Source organism: Peromyscus leucopus, chromosome 20 (assembly GCF_004664715.2).
Source record: "Peromyscus leucopus breed LL Stock chromosome 20, UCI_PerLeu_2.1, whole genome shotgun sequence".
NCBI lineage: Eukaryota > Metazoa > Chordata > Mammalia > Rodentia > Cricetidae > Peromyscus > Peromyscus leucopus.
In genome coordinates, this window is record NC_051080.1 from 21,731,956 (window position 1) to 21,755,611 (window position 23,656).

The following is a 23,656-nucleotide window of genomic DNA, read 5'->3' on the forward strand; positions in this document are numbered from 1 at the left end:
CAGCTAATAGAACCAAGAAAATTAACAAAAGACTCTCATCTTTCTGGCTGAGATAGCTAATGGAGTACTTCCCGGTCACCGAAGTGGGGGCAGCTGAACCTGACCTTTGTGAATATGTTCACCCTCTGCCCCCGGGAAGGTGACTTCATACAACTAAATAAGTATCAGTGTTGACGTTGTTGACTACTGGGGCTACTATCCTGACCTCTTAGAGACTCCTTTTATCTGTATCCTCAAAGTATCTGGGATTATTCTGGAAAAAAAAAAAAAAGTAAAACAATGGTTACTTTGTCTCTTAGTAAATGCCTTTGAGATTAAAGTTTTAAAGCTGTTAAAAAATTAAAATTGTTTTTTCAAATTTTCTAACAAATTTTTAAGTAATGAATATTTCAAAAATTGAGTAAAAAATTACTGATGCGTTGACTCTTGTATGAAAGTGAAAATCACACAGCATAGCAGTGTTTATTGTTAACAAAGAGGTCTGTAGAAGGGTTTCCATATTTTTGTCCTCCCTAGAAGCCATCTAAAGCAACTCTGGATTGTTAGTACTCATCTCTCTGCCTGTGGGGATATGAAGGATGGCCTTCTTTCTTTCTAACTCTAAGATACGATAGCTCTTTCTCCCCGCTCCCTTCCTTCCCTGCTCTTTCTGGTACTAAACTGAACAGAGGGCCTTGCCCATGCTGCCGCTGAAGCACACCTCCTTTCTCTCTCTTCATCTCCTGCCAACAGACGGCAGGCTGCAGGAAAGCACAGGTACGTTCCCCTTGGCCTTTATGTTGGAAGGGGAACAGAAAGAAGGAGTCAGGACAAGCCTCTAACTGTTTAGGTCTTGAATATGTCTACAGTGGTCAACAGCAGTATGGCCCCTTTGAAGTACAAAGCGGGGGACCCCTGCCAGTAAGTCAGAACACCCAGAATGAAGTCTGGGCTCTCTCACTGACTACCAGTACAATCCCAAGGAGTGTGCAGAGATGAGGAAGAGGTGCAGCAACACAGAGCAGATGCTCACAGAGATGACTTCTGGGTTCAATTAGATAATGCACATGAAAAAGATGTCTAATCTTCCTGGGGCATGTGGCTGTTAACCACTCACCATGTCCAATTTCAAGACAGTCATTGTGATTTCAGGTGAATAGTGCTAAAAATTGGGAATTTTCTACAATACTGCTGTGGAAGATGTGGCTAACAAGAGAACACTAATGTTTCTTGAAGAATAAAGGTCACTGTCTTTCTGAGAGATGTCCGTGTCACATGTGGACAGGAAAAGAAGAACCAGGCTTTGGGCTGGAGCCTTTCTGAGGCACTTATGGGACTCAATGATCTTCACACACTCGATCCTATGCAGCTTAGGTGAGATTTGGTCACTGTCAGCTGAAAACGGGAGCATAACTTAAAGTTGTGTCCTTGGTTCTAGCCAGTTGGCTGACTGTTCAGTGAGCCAGGCACTGTATCATTTGTGAGGATGCTTCTTTTTCTTCATACCTTATCAGCATACCCAAGTGGCCCTGCTGTCACGATTCAGAGCATGGCTTTCACCACCTCTAACGCTGTTACCACCTCCCTATGGGTTTCCTGAGCAGCTTGCCCGGTCCCCTGTGCTGCTGGAGCCAGAAAGAATCTTTTAAAATGTCAGACTTTGTTATTCCTCTGCTCAAAGATCTCCAATGACTCCTCCTCCTCTTTTTGCTCAGGAGCTTCTGAGGACCCTCATGGTTTGGCTCCTTACTCCTCTCACCTTCTGTCTTGTGACACGCTTGACTTGCTCACTCAACTCCATCAACGCTAAACTCCTGGGTATTTGCCACAGCGAGAAACATGATCCTGGCTGCCCTCTCTCCTCCTGGATATCTAAAGAGGTTGTCCCCTCACACTTTCAGGGTTTTGCTCAAACGTCACCTTAGTAAAGGCTTCCCTAACGTCCAGTGTGACAGCAAGAATACCTGCAGCCCCCACCGTCCCTGCTCTTCTTGTGTTCTCTTTCTCACCCAACACTGGTGTTATCTTCTGACCTATTTCTTGGGCCTCTTTCCTTCCTTTTGCCCAATGCTCTATTTCCAGCATCCTGATGAATGAGAGGATATGGAGGATTCTCAAAAGAGATCTACTGGATGCCTGAATAGAATGATGGGCAAAAGACAGTGATCCTAGACATATTAAAGCTATTTTCATTTTCAATAAATCAAAACAAAAACATATATACCTAAGATGAGCCCAAGGGAATGTAATATATCCATAGGTAGTCAGAGAGAAGCAGCTTTCTTTTAAAAATGACAATTGGTAAAAGGGAACAACCCAGATCTTCCTTAGGTATTTACTCGAAGTAGACTAACTGAACAAGAGAAAGGGCAGAGGCGGGACTAGAGAAGGAAATGGCCCAAGAGGAAGTGCAGAGGCAGGCAGGGAAAGTACTGCATGCTTGGGGAAGCTCGGACGCACTTCAACAGGGGGATGACATGGCATGCTAAGGGCTTTCTCTTTTGAAACAGCATTTCACTGAGTTGCCCAGACTGGTCTCAAACTTAATGATCCTCCTGCCTCAGCTTCCTGAATATTGTGATTATGTGTGTGTGCCAACACCCAGATCTGCTTTACAGTTTGAAAGCATACTGAGTGTCTTGTAGATGTGAGAGAGGGAGAGGTGTTGAATGAGATCCACTTAGGCGGCTACAACAGTCTGATGACAGTGGGCCATCCTTGAGGAGAAGCAGCTGAGACGGCAAGAGGCACATTATTTTTAGTTAGCAAAGGAAGGGTATATGACAGATTGGTTGGGACAGAGACAATGTCCAGGGTTACCACCAAGGTTAGGGTCTGAGCAGCCAGGTGCCATCTCAAGTAGAGAACATAGCAATGATAAAGCAGGACTGAGTTTCTTCCTTCTCCGTTTCCTAAATGTGCAGGTTACACAACAGGTGTTACTTGGAGGCTGCAGAACAATCATTGCTCCTTTTAAAGACAGTGGTTAGGTCAACTGTCTGAAGAGAACCAGCTCAGAAAGCTTAAAGGTGCTTTTCCCAACAAGAGGCTGGACAAGATCCCAGTGGAAAGCAGCTGGTGGGCAGGCTGGCCCCACACTGGGCTAGCCAGGGCTGGACACATACCCATCACTCTTCTTCAGCAGGTACCCCTTCTTTTCACTGCCATATTCCTTATTGCCCTGGAGCTGATGCATGCTGTATCCGCCTTGCCGGCTCTGAGAGTCCTGGAAAACAGAATCACAGACTAGTAAATGCTGGAGACTGCTCTACTGAGACATTGGGCCTTTGCCCCTTGGTCTGTGTCTAAGAGAATTATGGACCTTTGGGAGCTGTCAAGTCCTCCCTTTTATTTTAGCAGTGGAAATAGGACATGCCAATGTTTGCCAGATTCACAAAGCAAGACCTAGGCAGAGCCTAGGGTCCAGGTCTAATTCAGTACCAGTTCAAACACACAAGAAACTGGGCTGCTATGACTCAGCCCAGTTTCCACTCACAGCAGGAAGCAACAGGAAGGACTAAGTGGAATCAGAAAGCAGGGGCTGTGCAAGCTAAAAGTGCTTTCCTCAGGCTGCACCTGTTCTTCCTCTATGCATGTGCTAAGATCCTCTAAATAAAAGGACACTCTCTTTAAAAGGTTTCTGAGCAGGGTATGACAATCGGTATACAATTCTTCTAATATAACTAACTATACACTGAACATCTGCAATAAAAATATCTGAATCCTTAAACCTTTGATTATTGAAATGTGCAAAACGATCCGAGATTTGGGAGTATTTTAGATCTCTGAGTTTTGTAACAGGGACGCACACACAGTTGGTAAACTATGCACACATTCCAGAATCTGAAAGACAGATCTAAAAGCTTTTCAGGTTTCTAGCATTTCAGGCAAGGAATACTCTGCCTGCAGCACTCTGTGAAACAGACCTATGCCAACACTTTGAGTTTGAAATCAGCATTCCACGGCACGAGAAGTGTATGACATGGTAAAGAGCATGCACACACCAGCAAGAGACGCAAACAAGCCTGGCTTCACCTTGACACTCCACTGGTAGCTAACAAAGGATGCTAAGGACAGGAAGGCTAGAAACAATGATCACACTATGAAAAGCCAAGAAGTAAAAGACAAACAAAACAACAACAACAAAACACAAACGAACAAACACCAACCAAAAATATAAAGGTGAACTGCAGCATGAGAACAAAGGTCTCCAGACACACAGTAGGACAGCACATTCTCAGAAAAGGTATTAACTTACTCTCCTAGACTTCGATCAGGAAGGGCAACGCAACACAGAAAGAAAGGCAGAACATTTGAAAATAGTTAATTGTGTTAAAAACTTCATCAGCCATAATTTAAGCAGTTTGTAAATTATACAAAGAAAACATCATTATAAAAATATACCAGAAAACATACCCATGAACATTTAGAATCATAATAAACTTTCGATGATAGAACAATAAAATGTTTCTATGCCAATCAAGTTTTATGTATTTTAGCTTACATGTAGTGAAAGATAAACATAGTCATTGAAGATGATGAGGTGCACAGTTCTCAGATAAATGTGGACAACCCTCAAAATGTGGAAGCACAGCGAACCAACGCCTTAGCAAAACCAAAATAAATTGAATACCCAGAAAATTCAAGAGCCACATACTGGGATATCCTCTGTATTCTTGTTTCCCAGTTGAAAAGAAGTATGTGTTTGCATGCCTGTATGCATGCATCCACATGTTTAGGAGCATATGTGTGAGGAGGCTAGAGACCACTGTTAGATATCGTCCTTAATTACTCTTTTTTGGGGGAGTGGTGATTTCAAGACAAGGTTTCTCTGTGTAGTTCTGGTGCCTGTCCTGGATCTTGCTCTGTAGACCAGGCTGGCCTGGAACTCTCAGAGACCTGTCTGGCTCTGCCTCCCAAGTGCTGGGATTAAAGGCGTGCACCACCACCTTCTGGCCCTCAATTATTCTTTATTGTATTCTTTGAGCAGAGTCTCTCACTAAACCAGGAACCCATCATCAACTGGCTAGATTAGATGGCCAGCAAGCCCTAGGGATTTTCCTGTCTCCATATGTCCAGGGCTGGGATTATGGGCACACTCATGTGGGATCTGGGGTTCAAACTCAGGTCCTCATAATTATGTAGCAAGCATCTTCTGTCCCCCCAGCCCCTAAAGAGAGACTAATATGCCCAGTTACAAGGAGTAACTGAAATTTAATGGTACAGAAGGAAAAGAGCTACCTTAGCCTCTGGTTATTTACTCATGGCTTGTTCCCAGCACATGCTGAAAGCCAGGAGCTTTGTAAATTATACAGTGATGCAAATGGTTATTAGGAACAGCTGGAGGAAAACTGCCAGGACGATACACCTTTGTAAAGCTATTCTATGGGTGATGAAAATTGTGCTCAAAACCATGCTCCAAATGTCGCCTAGGGCCAGGAGAGACTTGGGATCCCAAATGTAAGACTCTGTAGGGGTGCTCAGCTGACTGGTCACTCTCACAGCAGGGTTTTCCAGGTAGTCTGACCCCTATGAAAGAGGTTGCAAGTGACATTCTTTTTTTCTGTCTGTCTTCCTTTCTTTTTTCAAAAGTGTAGGCAAGCACCATGACCTGGTGAGCTATCTTGCTAACTTCTAGAGTTTTCTTTTAAATGGAGACATGGTCTTGGTCAGCACAGTAATGTGGCTCACTAAATCCTTTTCCAACTCTGTATTTTGACTCTCTGTATAAATTTAGAAATTTGCTAATAAATGAGTTTTGTGGTTAATAAACGTATATAAATTATATTACTGCATTGAGAAATGATGTCATTCAGCTTGCTTAGTAGAAGTATTATCAATAAATGAAAATAATTTAGTTTGAAAAAGATTCTGGAAATTATCAGCACTACTCATAATTTAACACATACAACTGAAGAATGAAATAGGTCTTGAGTTCTTTGATGGCATGACAGAAATAAAGAAAATATTCAGGAAAGAAAAATGCAAATCCCAAACTCATTTAGGCAAAAATTCTTAACACTGAAAATAAACAATGAACTTGAAACTGTTAGGTAATTTTATGCTATGAGCTAGGAAATGTATCCTCCTTACTGAATCTACCTTACTGATGTTCAATTTGACCTCCTGCACCCTAGCCGAGATAGAGATATCACTTTATTTGAAGCCACACTGACATGTAAAATGCACCATTAATCTGTAAAAACCTCATCTCTCTCAACTGAATGCAATTCCCATTCACCGATTTAATGGGTTTGTGAAAGCTTAGTATTCAACTGAAAACCAAACTACCACAGAACTTCAAATTTACAATGGCAGGTGTGGCTGTTGAGTAAGAATCCCGTCTAGCCTGTGAATGAACTCTGGGTAGTATTTGGCACCCTGGGGAGATGGAAGAACAACACGGAATCCATCAGCTTGGATCCACACTGTGAAGGACTGGCTGGCTATTCAGGGCCCATGAGTTTTCAAATACTTTTGTGTATAGAATCATTGTTAGAAACAGAATAGTTACAGCCCTAGAAATAAGTGAGCAGCAAGTAGTTCTTTCAGGAAGTTAGGCCATTAGGAAAGATGAAGGTAAACCATTTCACTGAACATTTGCCAAAAGACAACAAAAATTTGACTTTTATGAGAAAAAGAATAAGCTTTCCAAGTATCTGGGGATCCTGTTTATGGCTATAGTTCTAGAACTAACAGTTGCTGTTTCTTCTGCACTTGTTGATGCATGTGCTCCTGTGTGCTGAGGTCAGAGGACAACCTGCAGAAGTTGGTTCTCTCCACCACTGGGATCCAGGAATGAAACTCAGGTCATCAGTCTTTGTGGCATCGTGCTGGGCCATCTATCTGGCCTCCTACAATTCTTGAAATTTCTTTTTCATTTTCAACTTGACAATCTAGAACTACCTGAGAAGGGAGTCTCAAGGAGGGATTCCTTAGATCAGGCTAGCCTCTGGGAATGCCTGGAAAGGCTTATCTGGATTGCTTTAACTGAGATGGGAAGACCCACCCATCCTGATGGTGCCTAGGCAGAGGATCCTGGATTGCATAGAGTAGGGATGTGAGCTGAGCACTACCATGGTTTCATTAATTCATTGCTTTCTGCTCTTGACTGCTTCAAGTTTCTGCTGCCGTGACATGCCTATAATCATAGACTGAAACCGTGAGCCAAATATACTCTCTTTTCTTTTAAGTTGCCTTTGTCAGTGTATTTTATCGCAGCCACAGGGAAACCACACTAAGACAGCTTCCTTTAATTGAGCCATGTTAGAAACTGGCAAGGCTTAATTAAGTAGGATAGACAACTTGCGGGATGCTTTTAATTTCTCATATCATCTTCTCCATTACTTTGCACTCTTCTCAAAAACTAGGGAGGGGACAAGAGCTCTCCAGTGGATATTGTCCTTCACATTTACTCACTGGTGGACAGTTTCTATTACCTTGGAAGTCACTAAAAATCATTACTTGCTAAGTTATTTTGCAACAAGAGGTAATAGCATTAGAAAGGGATGGGTGGGCGTGCTGTGAAAGGTCAATTTTTGTTGTAAAATACTTGGGAGGAGATGCCAATGAAAACCCATTAATCAACTTGGGGTAGAATTAAATATCAATCATGACATGCTCATTTTATCACAGAGACACTCCTTCTATTATGAGACTTTGCTTCTTAGCTAGCATGAGTGGAATAACCTATGCAAAACGAAGTGACCTTTTTTCCCCCCTGGGATATGTCTATATACAGGAAGCCCAGGTAACAAGACAAAGGTAGGAAGTGGTTATGGGCTAACCAGTAGAGAAAAGTAATCACAACTTTCTCTCCAGTTATCCCTTGCCTTTACATTTGGGTCTTCCTATTGCACGTACACTGAGAAATTGTTCAAGGAGACTATTTCTCTTAGGGTTTAGATGTCAGGAGACAGTATGTGTGCCTCAGTTTCTAATGAGGAAATTTTCCTGAAGAAGTCTGACCACAGGCAGTCACAGTCTGAGACCGCCTGGGTAGACTTTGCCTCAATGCACAGATGTTCCTGGGAATCAAGCCTGCTCTAAAAGGAGAGCAGGACAATATCTACTGTTAAAGAACAACAGACTTATCTCACTTTGCCAAACCTCAAACATTTGTAAAACCTGAACTTGGAGAAGAAAGAAGAGTAAAAATTATTTTAAATGAATATACATACTAGGTATAGCCTTGGTAAAGGAAACCTTTAAAGACTACAGTAAAGGGCTAGTGTGGTTTTCGGTGTGTTTTTTGAGGGCAGTGGGGAGAGGGTACTTTGTCTTTGTTTTGGACTCATGAATGCCTTTGGGAAATTTTAGGAATTTAAAAACAGTGAGAATGTCCCCGTTGTGAGATACCATAAAGGACTGACAGAACCAATGCTAGGCGACCATTAAACACTGTATTGATATTTTGTCTCTCTTTTTTTTTTTTTCCGAGCTGAGGACCGAACCCAGGGCCTTGTGCTTGCTAGGCAAGAACTCTACCACTGAGCTAAATCCCCAACCCCAAACACTGTATTGAAATCCTGCACAAACAGGCACATGTGACTTTCTTCCACAGAACAACAAATGCTATTGACCCTTTCTAGGAAGTCATGTCCCTTAGTACAACATCCAATGTCCTTTGTAATCAAGCCTGGACTTTCATCCTAGAATCCCATTTCCCAGTTCTCCACCCCTTCTGCTCTCAGACGTTTGTGGTCCCTTGAAAACATCAGAGAATTTCCAGCTTTGTGTCCTTCAGGGGTTCTCCCTGGCTACAGTGTACCTCAAATGGTAGTGAGGCCACTTTAGCATGACTGTTCACTCTGCTGATTTGTTCTACAAGGTCCTTGATATGCTTAGTAAGTAAACTGGAGCCAGACGCATAGCAAGCATCAACGCCTGGAAAAATGGCATTTGTAACTAAGGGTCAGAGCTGCATTCATCAAGTCTGCCTATGCATTCAACTTCAACATCCATGGGCCATCTCAACTGAGTTCGTCTAATTCTGGGGCAAAACTTCTAAAGGACTCTATCAAAGTATTTCCTAATTCTCTAGTAAAATGAAAGACCATTTCTGGCTTCCCAGAATAACGGGCATGGTCTGAGAAGAGAATTATGGGGTGCACTGTTTGCTTCAAAGGCAACATTAAGAAAAATCTAAGGCTATAAAAGTACTAGAATCCAGGGTACCATTTATTTTTGAGGCGGTAAAGGAACACAATTTCTTCTTTTCCAGACACAGTCTCACTCTCTATAGGCCAGGCTGGTTCTGTGGTCGAAGAGCTCTACTTGCCTCTTCCTCTCAGTGGTGAGGACTAAAGGCCCACGTCACCTGACATGGTGGGAACACAGTTTCTATACGGGGCATCACTATAGATACAAACTTCTGTCTTTTATCTCATCTGTCCCCACAACCACCCCAGTAGGAAGCTATCAATGTGCCTGTTTCACAGATCAAGAAACACAAAGAGGATCACAAGCAGCCTCACTTACACTGTTAGCCCTGCTGGGAACATATAAACCACCTACTTCTTTCGGATCAAGCTGCAGAGAGGACTTTATTAGGTCTCGGAGTGCAGTTAGCTGTTTCTTTTCTTCATCTTGGGTTTGCTTTATCTGGGAAAAGAAAAAAAAAATCACACTTGTTACTTATTCATTTTTAAAAACAAAGCTATTTATCCAAATATACCACTTAATTAATTCAATTTCATAGATGCAGTCAGTAACTTTTCCTATTAGTGCTCATACTGCCTTTTTTTTTAATGGGGCAGAGGCTAATCCTGAGAAAGTACTCAAATTTAGAAGTAGCAAATCATGTACCAGGCATTTTATTAAATCATGGTGACCCAAAAAGCCCTAAATCCCTATATTAGACAAGGCTAAGAAATAATGCTAAGATCATTTGTTTCTGGCTTTTGGAAGGATGGGTCAAAAGACTATGATAATAAAATTAAATGGGCCAGAAGAGAATTATATGAATGACTGAGAAACAATGGCCAGACCATGCAACAAAGTTTACAAAGAACCACATGAGGACCAGGATTGCTACTGCTTATTCTTAATCACTTGGGAGTTAATTGTCACTGATCCATGCTCACTAACTAAAAGAAAGTTAAATTAGACAAAACACATAGGTATGTTTGTTAAAAGGTTGCATTCATTATCTGAAATTCTGGGAAGCAGTACTGTTTCATAATTTCTTGCATTTGGGAATATTTGCACATATGTAATGAGATCTCTCAAGGGTGGGGCCAAAGTCTTAATATATAATTGACTTGTTTCATATAGCCTTAAAAGAACAGGCTAAAGACAATATCCTACTATTTATAGTTTCTGACATATATGTGCACAACTATATTTTGACTGCAATGTGGTCATATGTGGAATTCTCTTTTTACACTTTCATGCCAGATGGTCCTCAGAGTTTCAGATTTTAGAGCATTTTTCATCAGGCATACCTAATCTGTTACTTGTAACTCTAAAACCTTTTCTAAAAGTATGTCCTCATATCCTAATATATTTTCTTTTAATATTCATCAGCCAAGTTATTTACAAGTAATAATTATGCCATCTCTATGTATACATTCCTCTTCCCTTCTGAAAAGTTTAATTTCTGATTTCTTATACGCTTCTCTCCACTCTTCATAGCCTCCAAAGGTCCGTCGCTAAAACAAAGGCTTGTCAGGTAGGTTTATAATGACATATTACTGGCCTCTTCTGCTTAATACCCTTCTGATACAGATATCAAATATACTGATGCTTATTACAAGTTCAATGCACATGCTGCATAGAGAACTTACATTATACAAGTCAGCAGCCAGCTTTTCTATGTACTGTTTCAGTTTATCAGCTGTTTTCAAGCCATCCTGAAAAAAACTACAATGGAAAACAACAGTGACTTACAAGCACTACAAAGAAGGAACAGAATTACGTGCAAAACCTGAGAACTCTTCCTATCTCCCCGAACCCTTTCCCAGTAGTTTATACAAAATAAACATAAAATTAAGTTCAGTACTTATATGGAGATGTACCAACAAACAAATTATGGCTACTATTTGAAATCCATTAGCAGATATCACAATCAGGCCAAATAACACTTACTGTCCTAACTGATTTCACATGTATTCTCATGCACACATATATCACTTCTGCGTGGCTGGGCCATGTTTGAATCAAAGGGAGAACGAATGTGGTGATATATTATGTACCCTAATAAACTTAGCTGGGGATCAGAGGAAAGAGCCAGCCACTAGATTAGACATAGAGGCCAGACAGTGGTGGCACACACCCTTAATCCTATCACTTGGGAGGCTCTGTGAGTTCAAGGTCACACTGGGAAGAGAGTCAGGCAGTGGTGGCACACACCTTTAATCCCCCCCCCCCACTGAGATCTCATATCTCTGCTTGGAAATCACACACGCCTTTAATGCCAACAAGTGACATGGCTGGGTGGAGAACAGTATGTAAGGCATGAGGAGACAGGAACTAAGCAGTAGTTCATCTGAGACCCTCAGGGTGAGGACTCAGGCTTTCAGTCTAAGGATTAGTGGAAACAGGATCGGCTGAGGAGTTGGCCAGGTGAGGTTAGCTATGGCTTGTTCTGTTTTTCCGATCTTTCAGTTTTCACCCCAATGTCTGGCTCCCGTCTTGTTTTGTTTTGTTTTTAATAATAAGACCTTTTAAGATCTGTGTTACAAAAGACAAACTAGCCCCTGGCATACAGAAGTCCAATTGGCCACTAGAAGTTGAGGCAGAAAGCAACCCGTGCTAAGCTCACAGGGTTTCAGTGGTACCAAGGCTTGGAAAGCTGCTGTCTATACCACATAAATGACAAAGGTGCGTTACTTGTCACTTTTCCCAATGACAACAAGAGCTGAGAACTGAAGAGCCTTTACTACAAGCCGAGAACTGTCTCAAACACATTTCACAAGTGGTTCCGTTGGCTTGATTCTCACAATAAAGTTTCCTCTCCATTCTGTAGAAAATGCACAGCAAGACTTACACCTTACTCTGCACACACAGTGGTAGGATTCAGATCCAGGACTGCCTGAGACCAAGTTCATTCTCACAGCTAGAAATGAAGTAAGTTTTCTTTCTTTCTTTTTTTAAATCCATCTATTTATTTTACATCCCAGCTGCAGCCTCCCCCTCCAATTCCCCCACCTCAAGCTCCCCCTACCTTATCCATTCCTCTTCTCTCTCCATTCAGGAAAGGGCAGGTCTCTCATGGCATAAAACATGGCATATCAAGTTGCAGTAAGACCAAGCACCTTCCCATGTATTAAGCCTGGGCAAGGCAACCCAATATGAGGAGTAGGGTCCCAAAAGTCAGTAAAAGAGTTGGAGACAGCCCTTGTTCCTGATGCTAGGAGTCCCACAAGAGGACCAAGCTACACAAGTGTAACATATATGCAGAGTGCCTAGGTCAGTCCCATGCAGGCTCCCTGGTTGTTAGTTCAGTCTCTGTGAGCTCCTGTGACCCCAGGTTAGTTGACTGTGTGAGCCTTCCTGTGGTGTCCTTGACCCTTCTGGTTTCTATACTCTTTTCTCCTTCTCCACAGATTCCCAAACTCTGCTGAATGCCTGGCTGTGGGCCTCTGCATCTGCCTCCATCAGTTACTGGATTACACAATCTGGTTACAGGAGCAGGCCAGTTCAGGCTACTTATCAGCTGTTGCTAGTAGTCTAAGCTGGGGTCCTCCCTGTAGACTTCTGGGAGATTCCCCTGCGCCAGGCTTCTGCCTGACCCCCAAATGCCCCTCCCCGCACCCCCATCTAATCATTCATGTTCCCATCCTCACTTGCCCTCACAGTCCGCTCACGAAATCTCTTCTATTTCCCCTTCCCAGGGAGATTTGGGTGTCTCCCCATGAACCCTCCTTGTTACCTGTCTTTCTGGGTCTGTGGATTGTAGCATAGTTGCTCTTTATTTTACAGCTCATATTCACTTTATTCACTTTTGAGTGAGTATATACCATGTTTGGTGAAGTAAGTTCTTATGATGGACAAGTGAAGACAGTTCCTATCTTCGTGTGTGTGTGTGTGTGTGTGTGTGTGTGTGGTGTGTGTTGTGTGTGTTGTGTGTGTGTGTGTGTGTGTTTCTTCAGGACCCTCATCTGTAGCTCAGTTTACAGAAACAAAACACAGGGCACTCGTGTTTGGAATTCCCATACTCTGCTGCCCTTTCTCTAAGTCATCCCTACCCCCAGTGGACTGCTTACCCACAGACTTTATCTGCCTTGTGGTCTCCCCATACGTGATGAGGATCAGCTCGCTGCCACACTACAGAGCTCTTAGCACAATGGGGATGCTAAGTGGCCATGAAAGGAATTTTTAAGTCCACTTTGGGATCCACACAAGGCCTCTCAAAGCCTGGTTTCCCAGGCTCTAAGCCAAGCCCCTATTCCCTGCATCCTAGGCAATGGGCTGACCTTTTCTTCTGTGTATAGCCTGTAACATTTAACACTCTAGAAAGTTCCACCCTATTTAACCACAAAGATGTTTCAACGATTCTGCAGAGAGCCACAGTACAGAGTGGTGGACTGGACCCACTGCTGGAGATTTTAAAAATGTAGATGCTGTGCACCATCTCCGGCTCATCATACACCCTGAAGTTAAAGACATCAGCTGCAGGTGTGGCCGCACTGCTGTCTAGCTTCTAGTTCATGTGGGCACTGTAGGAGTTTTTCCAGCTGCTGAAACAACTGATGGGGAGACTGACTGTGGATCACAGTTGCTGCAGGTTCAAGTCCAGCAGCAGAGAAGGGGGGGGCGGCGGGGGGGGGGGCTCCGCTCTCTCTCCTTCTTCCACTCACACCATGGTCAGTGACACCCACTTTCAGGCCAGATCTTCTTCCCTCAGTTAACTCTCTCCAGAAAGTCCCTCAAGACAAAGCTGGTGGCAGGGAGTGGGGGAATGGCTAATCCTTCAGGTGATTCTACATCTGGTAAACTGATAATGTAGCTTAACCACCCTAGGTAAATTCAACTAATTTAAGCTGTGTTTATTTTCTAAATTTAAAAAATTTGAGCCAAGCTACTCTGTAATTTTTATTATATTTACAGTGCTGCATGACCACTATCCAACTCCAGATGATTTCCATCATCCCAGGAATAAACTACTCACTCTTCCCTTATCCCCTGACCATTAATCTGATACCTCTTTGGGCTGCCTTTCCTGAACATTTCACATACATGCAATCTGGAATGTGGTCTTCCATGTCTGGCTTCTTTCACTTGGCATAATGTCTTAAATGTTCATCTGTGTTGAAGTATGAATCAATATTTTGTTCTTTTACATGGCTGAATGATATCCTACTGTATGGCTATCCCCCATTTGTTTAACCAGATAGGTATACAAGTTTCCAAGTACTGTGAATAATAGTTATATAATATTTATGCATGTACCTTTGTCTGAATACGTGATTTTGGCTCTCCTGGGTATTTATCTAAGAGTTTTACAAGCAATTGTACTACTAATCTTACACTCCTAACAGTGATGCACGGGTTTCCCGTCCATCATAGCCCCTCTAAGACTTTCTTTCTACTTTTGGTATTTTAATTATAGCTGGCCCAGGGGCTATGAAATGGCCTCTCATTTCTTGTTTTCATTTGTACTTCCATAATGATTAATGATGCTGAATATTTTATCATGTGATACTTGGCAAATGATATATCTCCCTCAGAAAAAATGGCTATACAAACGCTGCACACTCAAAGAAACTGAATTATCCTTTGTTGTTGCATTCTTTGTACTTCTGTAGTCTCAGTCCTGTATTAGGTAAGTGGTTCACAGACGTTTGCTCTCGTCTGGTGGGTTGTCTTCCCATTTTCCTATCAATACCCTTTTATAAACAGAGCTTTGAATTTTGATGTAAGACTAACTTTCCCCTTGGTTCCTGTGGTTACCATGTCTATACTGACACATTTAAAAAAACAAATTCCACTATGGACATGTTTTGATCATTTCTGAATTAAAATGTCCCGACTCTGGGATAATAAAAGGGAAATCACATGTGAAAAACTGGTGAGTCCACATGTCCTGTGCTGTATGTAAGTTCCTAGGAGCTGTTATTTTTGAGTATAATGATGAAAGAGAGTAATGCTTGTAAATGCTCTTGCTTCTGCAAATCACAATAAATCCCGTGGTAAAAGGAGTGGGTGGTTTGTTTTGAAAGCAGGATGTTATTGGCAATGTTCATGTGTGAGTGAGTAGCAGTGTGGGTGAGCTGGAACAGGTAGAGACAGTTTGTCTCTGCTCCCTTTCCAATGCAAACACCGGATCCACACCAAGGTGCTGCAATTCCACGAAGCATCATGCAGCAGACTCCCTGGTGAGCATTGGCTGAGTCTACTGAAAACCACCTGGGAACTAGAGTGAGTGCTCAGAAGAAATCTTTTAACTAAAACTATGAGTAGAGAATGCTTTACAGGGCAACACCACACATATAAGGGTTTGAAGGGAATGACTGAGATAGCAGGAAGAATCTCTGAAAGAAAACCTCCCCAGCTTCTTGATGTGGAGTTCCTGGATCCAAGAATATGGCAACTTAGAGATGAACCCTACTGTCTGTCAATCCTGCCACCTGATGGCTCAGAACCTCACCTCCTAAGGCACGTGTCCAGTGGGTCTGTCTTCTGTTGATCTATCTCTCTGATTAGGGATCTCAAAGGCCAGCTGCCTTCCCAGACCCATCCCAAGTCCCATCATCTTCCTTCAGATATAACCACTGCCCTCCTTGGCTTTCTTGAAGGAGTCTCTCCTCCTGGTGCCCATGGCACAGGTCATTGAATGCCTGATTTCCTGCACCAGACAAAGACCTCCAGAAAGCAGCTCTGTCTGTATTTAAATGCAGAACCTTAGAAAACACCTGGCCTTTGGCAGTAGGCTAGTGAATGGTTATGATGAGGTAAGCAGAAAATAATAAAGGAATAAGGAGGGTCAGGATGCAGCCATTTTAAATAATGTTGCTCTTTCATGTTAATCACAGAGGCTAATGTACATGCAGTTCACTTTATGTTTTGGGAAACTCTGCTTGTACACCTCAAACTCTTCTATTCAGATGTAGGGGAATTGAACAAGATCTCTAAAATTGGGGAATTGAACAAGATCTCTAAAATCAGGTAAAATTAGATTTGCTGTCAAGAGCTGCATTTCAGAAGATGGAGAGATTCATTTCTTTTGGTAAAAGTTGTGAAGATAATTTTCTAAAAAGACTAATCAAAGATGGAAAAATTCCACCTAAAATTAAAGTCATGGTCACTGATTACTTACTTCAAAGTAAGTAACTTCAAAAACTGTCCACTATACCATAAAGGCAAAACGTAGTTCAGGTGCTCAGATCCTCAGGTCAGAGCTCCAATAGACACTTTACCTTATAAAGTGGAAATTTCCATATATTCTATTTATCAAGCACATATATACAAAGTAGAATTTACACTGAAAAAGTCAACCAATTTATATAAAGATTAATTTGGTCATCAAAAAGCCTTTTGTAAAGAGAAACATCCTAGCTATGGCTTATATGAACTATCCCACTGGTAAGTACTACAAATGCTGTATTTTATTTTACTCTCACATTCTCATGAAGATCCTGAGGTATATATTACAAGCTCTAAACACCTATGTCAGATGATCCTGGTATTCATTGAAGGGCCTGTTGCCCAGGAAGGGTTTAAACCTGTCCATTAACCATCTCAAGCTTTGTGTTTTTTTCCTAAATGTGTCATTTGTACACAAAGGTCTTCCTAGCTGTGGTGTTGTTAAATGGGATAGGAGAGATCAAACGGAATTATGCATTTATTATTTTGAGAGTATTTTATCTAGCTCAAATGCCCTTTATTTCATCCTGCTTATGAGAGCTGGCCGGGCTGCTTCAGAAAGGATCTTGTATTCTCTTCTCTGTATATCCACTGGCTAACATAGATTCTATGCAACAGCATTCTCACACAAAGGCTCCAGCGGAACACTCACCCACGTTAGCCCAGCAAATAAAGAAGATGAATAACCAGACACAGTGCCATGAGCAGAATGAAATCAAACATACACAAGATGTCGTGTCTTCAGACGGAACACTGTCTCACAGAAATCTGTCTACAGCGCTAAGCATTCAAAATGCCCCAAGTAGTAAGGTTCAGATAATGAACCCCCACCAAGGAACTGTGGGTGGGAATGAATGGTAAAAGCAACAGGGAAGATGACAAGGTGTATGGGGAGGAGCAGTGTCAACAGAATGGTTTTGGTGACAATAGCTTATGCACAAACTATGGGGGAAGACATCACTTCGACTAATCAAATAGTTGTCTATTGTGAGCTACTACTTTATATAAAATGCAGAGGAAGTAAGACATAATACTGTTTCTCATTTATTTAGTTGAAGAAAATAACTGTCTTACTATAGATAGTCACTAAAGGACAGAAAATCAGGAGAAGGGCAATGAACGGAAGGGGCTGATTAGTAAGGGCTGGTGAACAACCACTGATAAGTAATGCCACACTTACTTGCACTGTGCGTGATAATACTTGATAAGGTTCTGCAGCAGGTCCACACCCTTTTTGGTCTTGATTTCATTAACTTTAATGAGATACTGTGGAAAGAAAGAAAGCAAGCAGAATTTATGTTGGTGACTCCAGATGTGGCTCTCAAGCTCATGTGGGAGAACACCACTCTCAAACCTGCAGAAGTAGGTGAGCTTTGTTTAGGGAAGGCTGTTGGGACACAGTCAGTGTGCACAAACGCAATTAGTGTTAGCATTTGCTAAGGTCTTATGATTAGTGTACTAGACAGGCAAGGATGAAACTCAGCAAGTGCACTCCATGAAAACTGATTGCTTCCCCTTGGTGCGGTGGATCTCAAACTTATATTCACACAGTCCTAAGAGATGGACTGTTCTCTGCAGAAAACAGATGGAGCAGCAGTCTCTTCGAGAATGTTCTATAAGATAGTGAAACTTTAAACAAGGAGATGAATCAGAAGAAGAACTCTCTACTAAAAACGAAGCAAGTATAAGGAAGGGTGTAGTTAACTACACAGCACTGGTTTTAATTTTATCAATGGACAAAATTCTCCATTGACACCGTGCTTCTAGCTCACTCAGTGTGATGTAAGTAAGAATTCATAATAGAAAAGGTCAAGGAGCCAAAGGTTTATGAGGAAGAAGAAGAAACACAAAAGGAAAAAGAAAAAAAAAAAAAAAAAAGGAAATCCAGGAGAAAACCTTAAATTACACACACACTCCATTAGGACTCTGTAAGCCGGAAAGCATCTCGATTGCTCAGGTTGCTTTACAGTGAGTGTGCAAGTCCAGGAAGGGGTACAGGTTTTGGTGGGAATTCAGTTTGAGAACCACGGCTCTAAGTTAGAGGCAGCATGCTTTTTACTGCATTTTCCCATGAGCTCAGACTTTCTTACTGGGACAACTTTCATTTAAATTTCCACTCAAGCTGGATCCATGCTTTAAAAAAAAAAAAAAAAAAAAAAAAACCACATGCTCCAAAGTTGTAATAGTCACCAGTGTTACCTCCCGCCAGGATACCCTCCCCCAATCACTCACAAGCAACATTAAAGTTCTCACCAATGAATCCTGTTTTGGCTTAAAGAGGTCCATAGGACCAAGGCTCAAAATATGAGACAACAGGGCAATGGCGGATCCCAAAGGGCTTGGAGAAAAAGGGAGATTAAAATCCTTAGGAAACAGTCCCTCCTCCAAGCATCAAACCTAGTGTCTGCTGACTGTCAGGGAGAGCGGACGGGGTTGGGAAGGTCTGTTCTTACTTCACACATCTGGAGCTGGAAGAGGCGCCTTTCCTTCTCCATTTCTTCTGCAATCTCGGCTCCGGTTATTTCTGTGCGGATCATCCCGTGCTGTTTTGCGTGCTCTCTTTTCTCCTTCTCAATTTTTGTACTGTAATTAAAACAGATGACACTTGAAAAAAAAAAAAAAGATACTGTTGCACAACCCCAAGTGTGAATCTAAGTGCAAACTTGACCCTAGGCGATGATGTGCCAATGTGGGTCCATCAAATGCATCCTGTGTACCATATCGGGAGTGGGGTGGGATGTGATTATGGGGCCGATGTGTTTGGGTATGTGCTGGGAATAAACTGGAACTCTTATTATCTCCCATTCAAAAACACCAATTTTTAATGGGGGGATGTAGCTTGGGGTAGTGTGCAAGACCTTGGGTTCAATCCTGGTGAAGCAAAGTAGTTTTTTGAAAAAAATGAACCACGCTGATGCCTTTCCTTTAATCAAATCTGACAGTATTACAAAAGCGCTTTGAGGAAAACACACTCGATCCACAAGTTCTTCTGTTTCTGTTCTAATTCTGCTGCTATTGTCGTCCACAGAAATGGCTGTGTTATGTAAACTTATGTTTACATAAGCTTTAGCATGGACATCTTTTCCTATCTACCGTCTGCCTGGTCTTACAAATCTCTCAGAGGAATAAGAATGAAGGAACTGGGTGTGGTGCCTCTCTCATCCCAGCCCCTAAAGATGGAGGCAGGAGGATCATGAGTTTGAGGCTGATCTGGGTCTCCAATCTCCTTAATCCCTTACAAAAACCCCAGAGTCAATTGGTCTGGCTTCAGTGCCAAGTTAGACTGCTCAGTCTCTGGGTCAGTGGATCCAGTGTGAATGCCAGCTTAACAGTTCCCGGCTGCACGACCTTCCAAAATTCCTTAGGCGTTCTAGACTTCAGTTTCCTGATAGAGGGAGAGGTGAACAGTAACGGGTGGGGTCAGGGGTCATGCACATAAAACACATTTTGGTGTAGACCCTGCCAGACAAAAGGGTATCAAAAATACCAGCTAGTCTTTATTTCCCGACTGTTGTACTACATAGAAATGCACATGGTTATGTAACGGTGTTGATAAAAAGAATATTGCACACATACATAGGCCTCAAACTTGGTAGTTCATAACAGCAACCAAAACAGCACCTGTCCCTCCAGACAATTAGCACTGGTAATGCAACATATTTTGGGTTATTTACTTTTTTGAGACATTATCTTGCTAGGTAGCCCAGGATGGCCTGGAAATCACTAAGTCCAGGACTGCTCGGCCTCCAGAGGGATGGGATAATTGTGTGTGCCACTCTTAACTAGATCAGCACACCCACTTTGCAGCCCTTAAAAAGACAAACTAATTATCATTACGAATACAGTAGTTTCCCGGGGCTCAGTCCTGTCTCCACTTACTCCTTACGAAACTCATGACAACGACAACCAACCAACCAACAGAACAAGTCCCAACTTACAACTTCGTCTCATAATCTTTCCAGGCTTTGTCAAATGGCTTCTTGAGATCCTTTGGAAAGAGAAAACAAGAAAATGAAAACCGTCATTCATCTTTCCTCAAATAAATAACTGAAAAAACATCTGAACAAAATCAACTTCCTTTATGGGGATCTGAAACTTGCACTGTGTACAGGGGAGAAGTCTGCGAGAGGCAGGTAGGGTGAGCACTCCTGGTCCTAGCAGAGAAGCAGGACCCGGAGATTCTGAAATCTGGCCCACAAAAAAAATCACACTGGTGGAGGCCAGACCTGGGCCAAGCTTCTCTCCAACCCATTCAGGAGCTACCAGTCTTCCTGAAAGTGCCTAATCCAGTTCCCAGTCGATACCATTATGTGAAGGGACACACTTTTTTAAATGACCATTTTACAAAAATATTTATTTTATGCAGATACTGTTCAGAGATTTTCAGATACAAGTACCACTCTGATTGTAGAGGGGGAAGAAAAGAACCTCACGCAAACCCGATCCTTCCGAGTGAAGACAGGGAAAATACAGTTTCTGACCACTTACTCCTTTAACTCCCTTTAAGTCTCCTTTTAACAAGGAATCCAAGGTGAAGATCACATTGTGGCTCAGACCCTGGAGCTGGAAAATAAAAATAAAGAAAAGACGGGAGGCAGTTAAAAAAAAAAAAGAATGCATAATGAACGGTGAAGCCCAGTCCTGTTGGCTCCCCCACCCAGGGCTCATGAAGAGCTGTATGTGTGTTGTGTGTCTATTGTGTGTACATGCCATCCCTCTTGCTAGTGTAACGCCCCACACTGCAGCTGTAGAAATGAGGACGGAAGGGTGACCTGTGCACAATCACAACTGTAAGCAGAGGCCGACCGTGCGGCCCCGAGTGATGCTCTGGGATGCTGCTGTAGCACACACACATGGGTACAATAGGTTACCACTTATTTCAGCACTTTCAGGGCAATGTCTACCCAAACTGCAACTCTTGGCTTGACTTTTCTTCAGCTGTGTGTCACGAATATAGAGGGAAGTATGTTAACTGGCTTTTAATGTTTCCTTTTTGTACTCTTACAGCATGCACTGTATGTGTGATTATATTTATCCTGTCTCCTTGATGAGAATAGGTGCTCATGACAACAGGGACCTCGACTGTTCTGCTTACAGCTGTAGCCTCGGCTATTTTATTATTATTATTATTATTATTATTATTATTATTATTATTATTTTTTTTTTTTTTTTTTTTTTTTTTTTTTTTTTTTTTTTTTTTTATTATTATTATTATTATTATTATTATTATTGAGAGGTCTGGATATGCAGCCTAAGCTGGCCTTGAATTCACACTCTTTCTGTCTCGGTTTCCTGTGTGCTAGGATTACATGTTTCCAGGTATGAGCCACAATACTCAGATAAAACAAATCTTTAAAGGTTTGGGGAACCGGTTTTCTACTGGACAGAGGAGTGAGTATAAAAGAGGAGGAGGTGGAGCTGCTGCCCAGCTGGAGAGAAGCAGCAGAGGAAACATAGAATGGTTTGAAATACAGCCAACATGACCCTGGTGATTCCCAGGGAGAACCGAGCTTACAGCACTCTGCAGAGCCAAAGCATAGACACACTTTGGGATCTCCCCCTTTAAGGAAGTTTTCCTCCCATGTAAGTATGTCTATTTGCCGGACTGTCCACCCATCCATCCAGTCTTACTGAATAGTGAGGAGCCACACATTATGCAGGCAGGAAGAGATGAGCAGCCCGCTCCTGAGGCCCCTAGTGGGGTTTCTTTCCACACTGGCAGCAGACAAGCAGAGAGGCTAAAGAAGACTATGACGTGAGGGCAGCCAATGCTGCCCGACGGCCTGGTGCTGACAAGTGTGGAGGGACTGTGTCCTACTGCCAGCTGCTGAAGATGGAGGGAGCCGACACATACATTCAGTGCCAGTTTACAGACACCTGGCGAGTGCTGAAAATGTGCTTCTTTTTTTTTTTTTTAAATGCTGTGGACACCAGCTATGAGTCAGGCAGTGAGGGTCAGAAGGGCAGAGGAGAGAAGGCCTGTCCTTTGGATTCTGCCTTCTCCCTGTGTACCCTGGTGCTCACACCTTGGGTTTCCCAACAGGCCATGCAACATCTTGGCCTTCTTTGCTTTTCATCTGAGGAACGTTTTTTTCCAGCGTGTACCACCAGAGGGCGCAGGACTCCTGCCAAGGCAATTCCGTCTGTGTGACTTTGCCACCAGCAATACAGATAGCGAGCAGGCCAGACTGCTGCACTCTGACTCTGTCTAGGAGAATCCACAATGATGGTTTCGGAAAGTAGGGCAAAAAGACCACTCAGGCCGGGCGGCGGCGGCGCACTCCTTTAATCCCAGCACTCGGAAGGCAGAGCCAGGAGGATCTCTGTAAATTCGAGGCCAGCCTGGGCTACCAAGTGAGTCCAGGAAAGGCGCAAAGTTACACAGAGAAACCCTGTCTCAAAAAACCAAAAAAAAAAAAAAAAAAAAAAAAAAAAAAAAAAAAAAGACCACTCAGAATTTATGATTGTGGTCCTCAAAAAGAAAAAGGTTGAAAGCCACTGGCCTTAGGCAGGGCAGGGAGAAAAATGAAGATGCACAGGACTCAGCCCTTTTGCCCTTGACAAGAAACTGGAGAGAGATTTTGCTCGTAGCTCTCAATTTCATTCTGGGAGTACAAGCCCTCAGCACCCTCTAGTCCTAAGGCTCTTATGAGATAGTGTGGACAAGAGGGGATGTTGGGGGCCAACTTAATTCTTCGCTAATCAAGCCAGCATCTACCTTTCTGCTTGTGACCATCCTGGCACCGATGTCACTCAAAGAACTTACCATCCCCCATCACTTGTGTGGATGTTCGCTTCCTCGTTTGTTTACTGTCCATCTCCCCAGTGTACACACAAGCTGCGGTCTGTGTGCACATGGTTACATGCCCCAAACCTGAACACTGGACCATACAGAACTGCTGCTCCAGCAGGACGTGCAGAAGGTACGAAATGCATACAGCACTGTGTGTACAAGGCTCTCCTCCTACAGCGCTGTTCACACTCATGGAAACAAAGTGCCCAACAACGGGCGCTGGTGCAGGAAATTATAGCAGTGAAGAGAATCTTCTTTATTTATGTGATATATTGGAAAATAAAAAGTACTTACAGTGGACAAGATTTGTTTTTGAAAAGATGGGACATAGGTTGTGTATTTTTTCTTTCTTTCTTTCTTTTTTTTTTTTTTTTTTTTTTTTTTTTTTTTTTTTTTTTTTTTTTTTTTTTTTTTTTTTTTCTTTCTTTCTTTCTTTTTTTTAAAGATTTATTTTATGTAGATCAGTGCTCTATCTGCATGCATGCCTTTATGCCAGAAGAGGGCATCAGATCTCACTACAGATGGTTGTGAGCCACCATGTGGTTGCTGGGAATTAAACTCTGGAAGAGCAGCCAA

General features: G+C 42.5%; 1 protein-coding gene across 11 annotated transcripts in view; it reads right to left on the reverse strand.

Annotated features, from left to right (window-relative positions):
* Positions 1 to 23,656, reverse strand: part of Asap1 (ArfGAP with SH3 domain, ankyrin repeat and PH domain 1) — a 311,987-nt gene that overhangs the window by 72,964 nt on the left and 215,367 nt on the right. For 4 of the 11 annotated variants that reach the window (XM_028876032.2, XM_028876028.2, XM_028876035.2 and 1 more), the window contains 8 exons: positions 20,776 to 20,850; positions 20,226 to 20,275; positions 18,741 to 18,870; positions 17,468 to 17,553; positions 10,767 to 10,842; positions 9,460 to 9,582; positions 4,238 to 4,246; positions 3,105 to 3,205 (listed from right to left, as the gene is read on the reverse strand). In XM_028876032.2, the coding sequence (XP_028731865.1) occupies positions 3,105 to 3,205; positions 4,238 to 4,246; positions 9,460 to 9,582; positions 10,767 to 10,842; positions 17,468 to 17,553; positions 18,741 to 18,870; positions 20,226 to 20,275; positions 20,776 to 20,850 (650 nt within the window). The remainder of the gene's footprint in view (positions 1 to 3,104; positions 3,206 to 4,237; positions 4,247 to 9,459; positions 9,583 to 10,766; positions 10,843 to 17,467; positions 17,554 to 18,740; positions 18,871 to 20,225; positions 20,276 to 20,775; positions 20,851 to 23,656) is intronic. The other 7 variants (XM_028876034.2, XM_028876031.2, XM_028876036.2 and 4 more) reach the window with 3 other exon arrangements.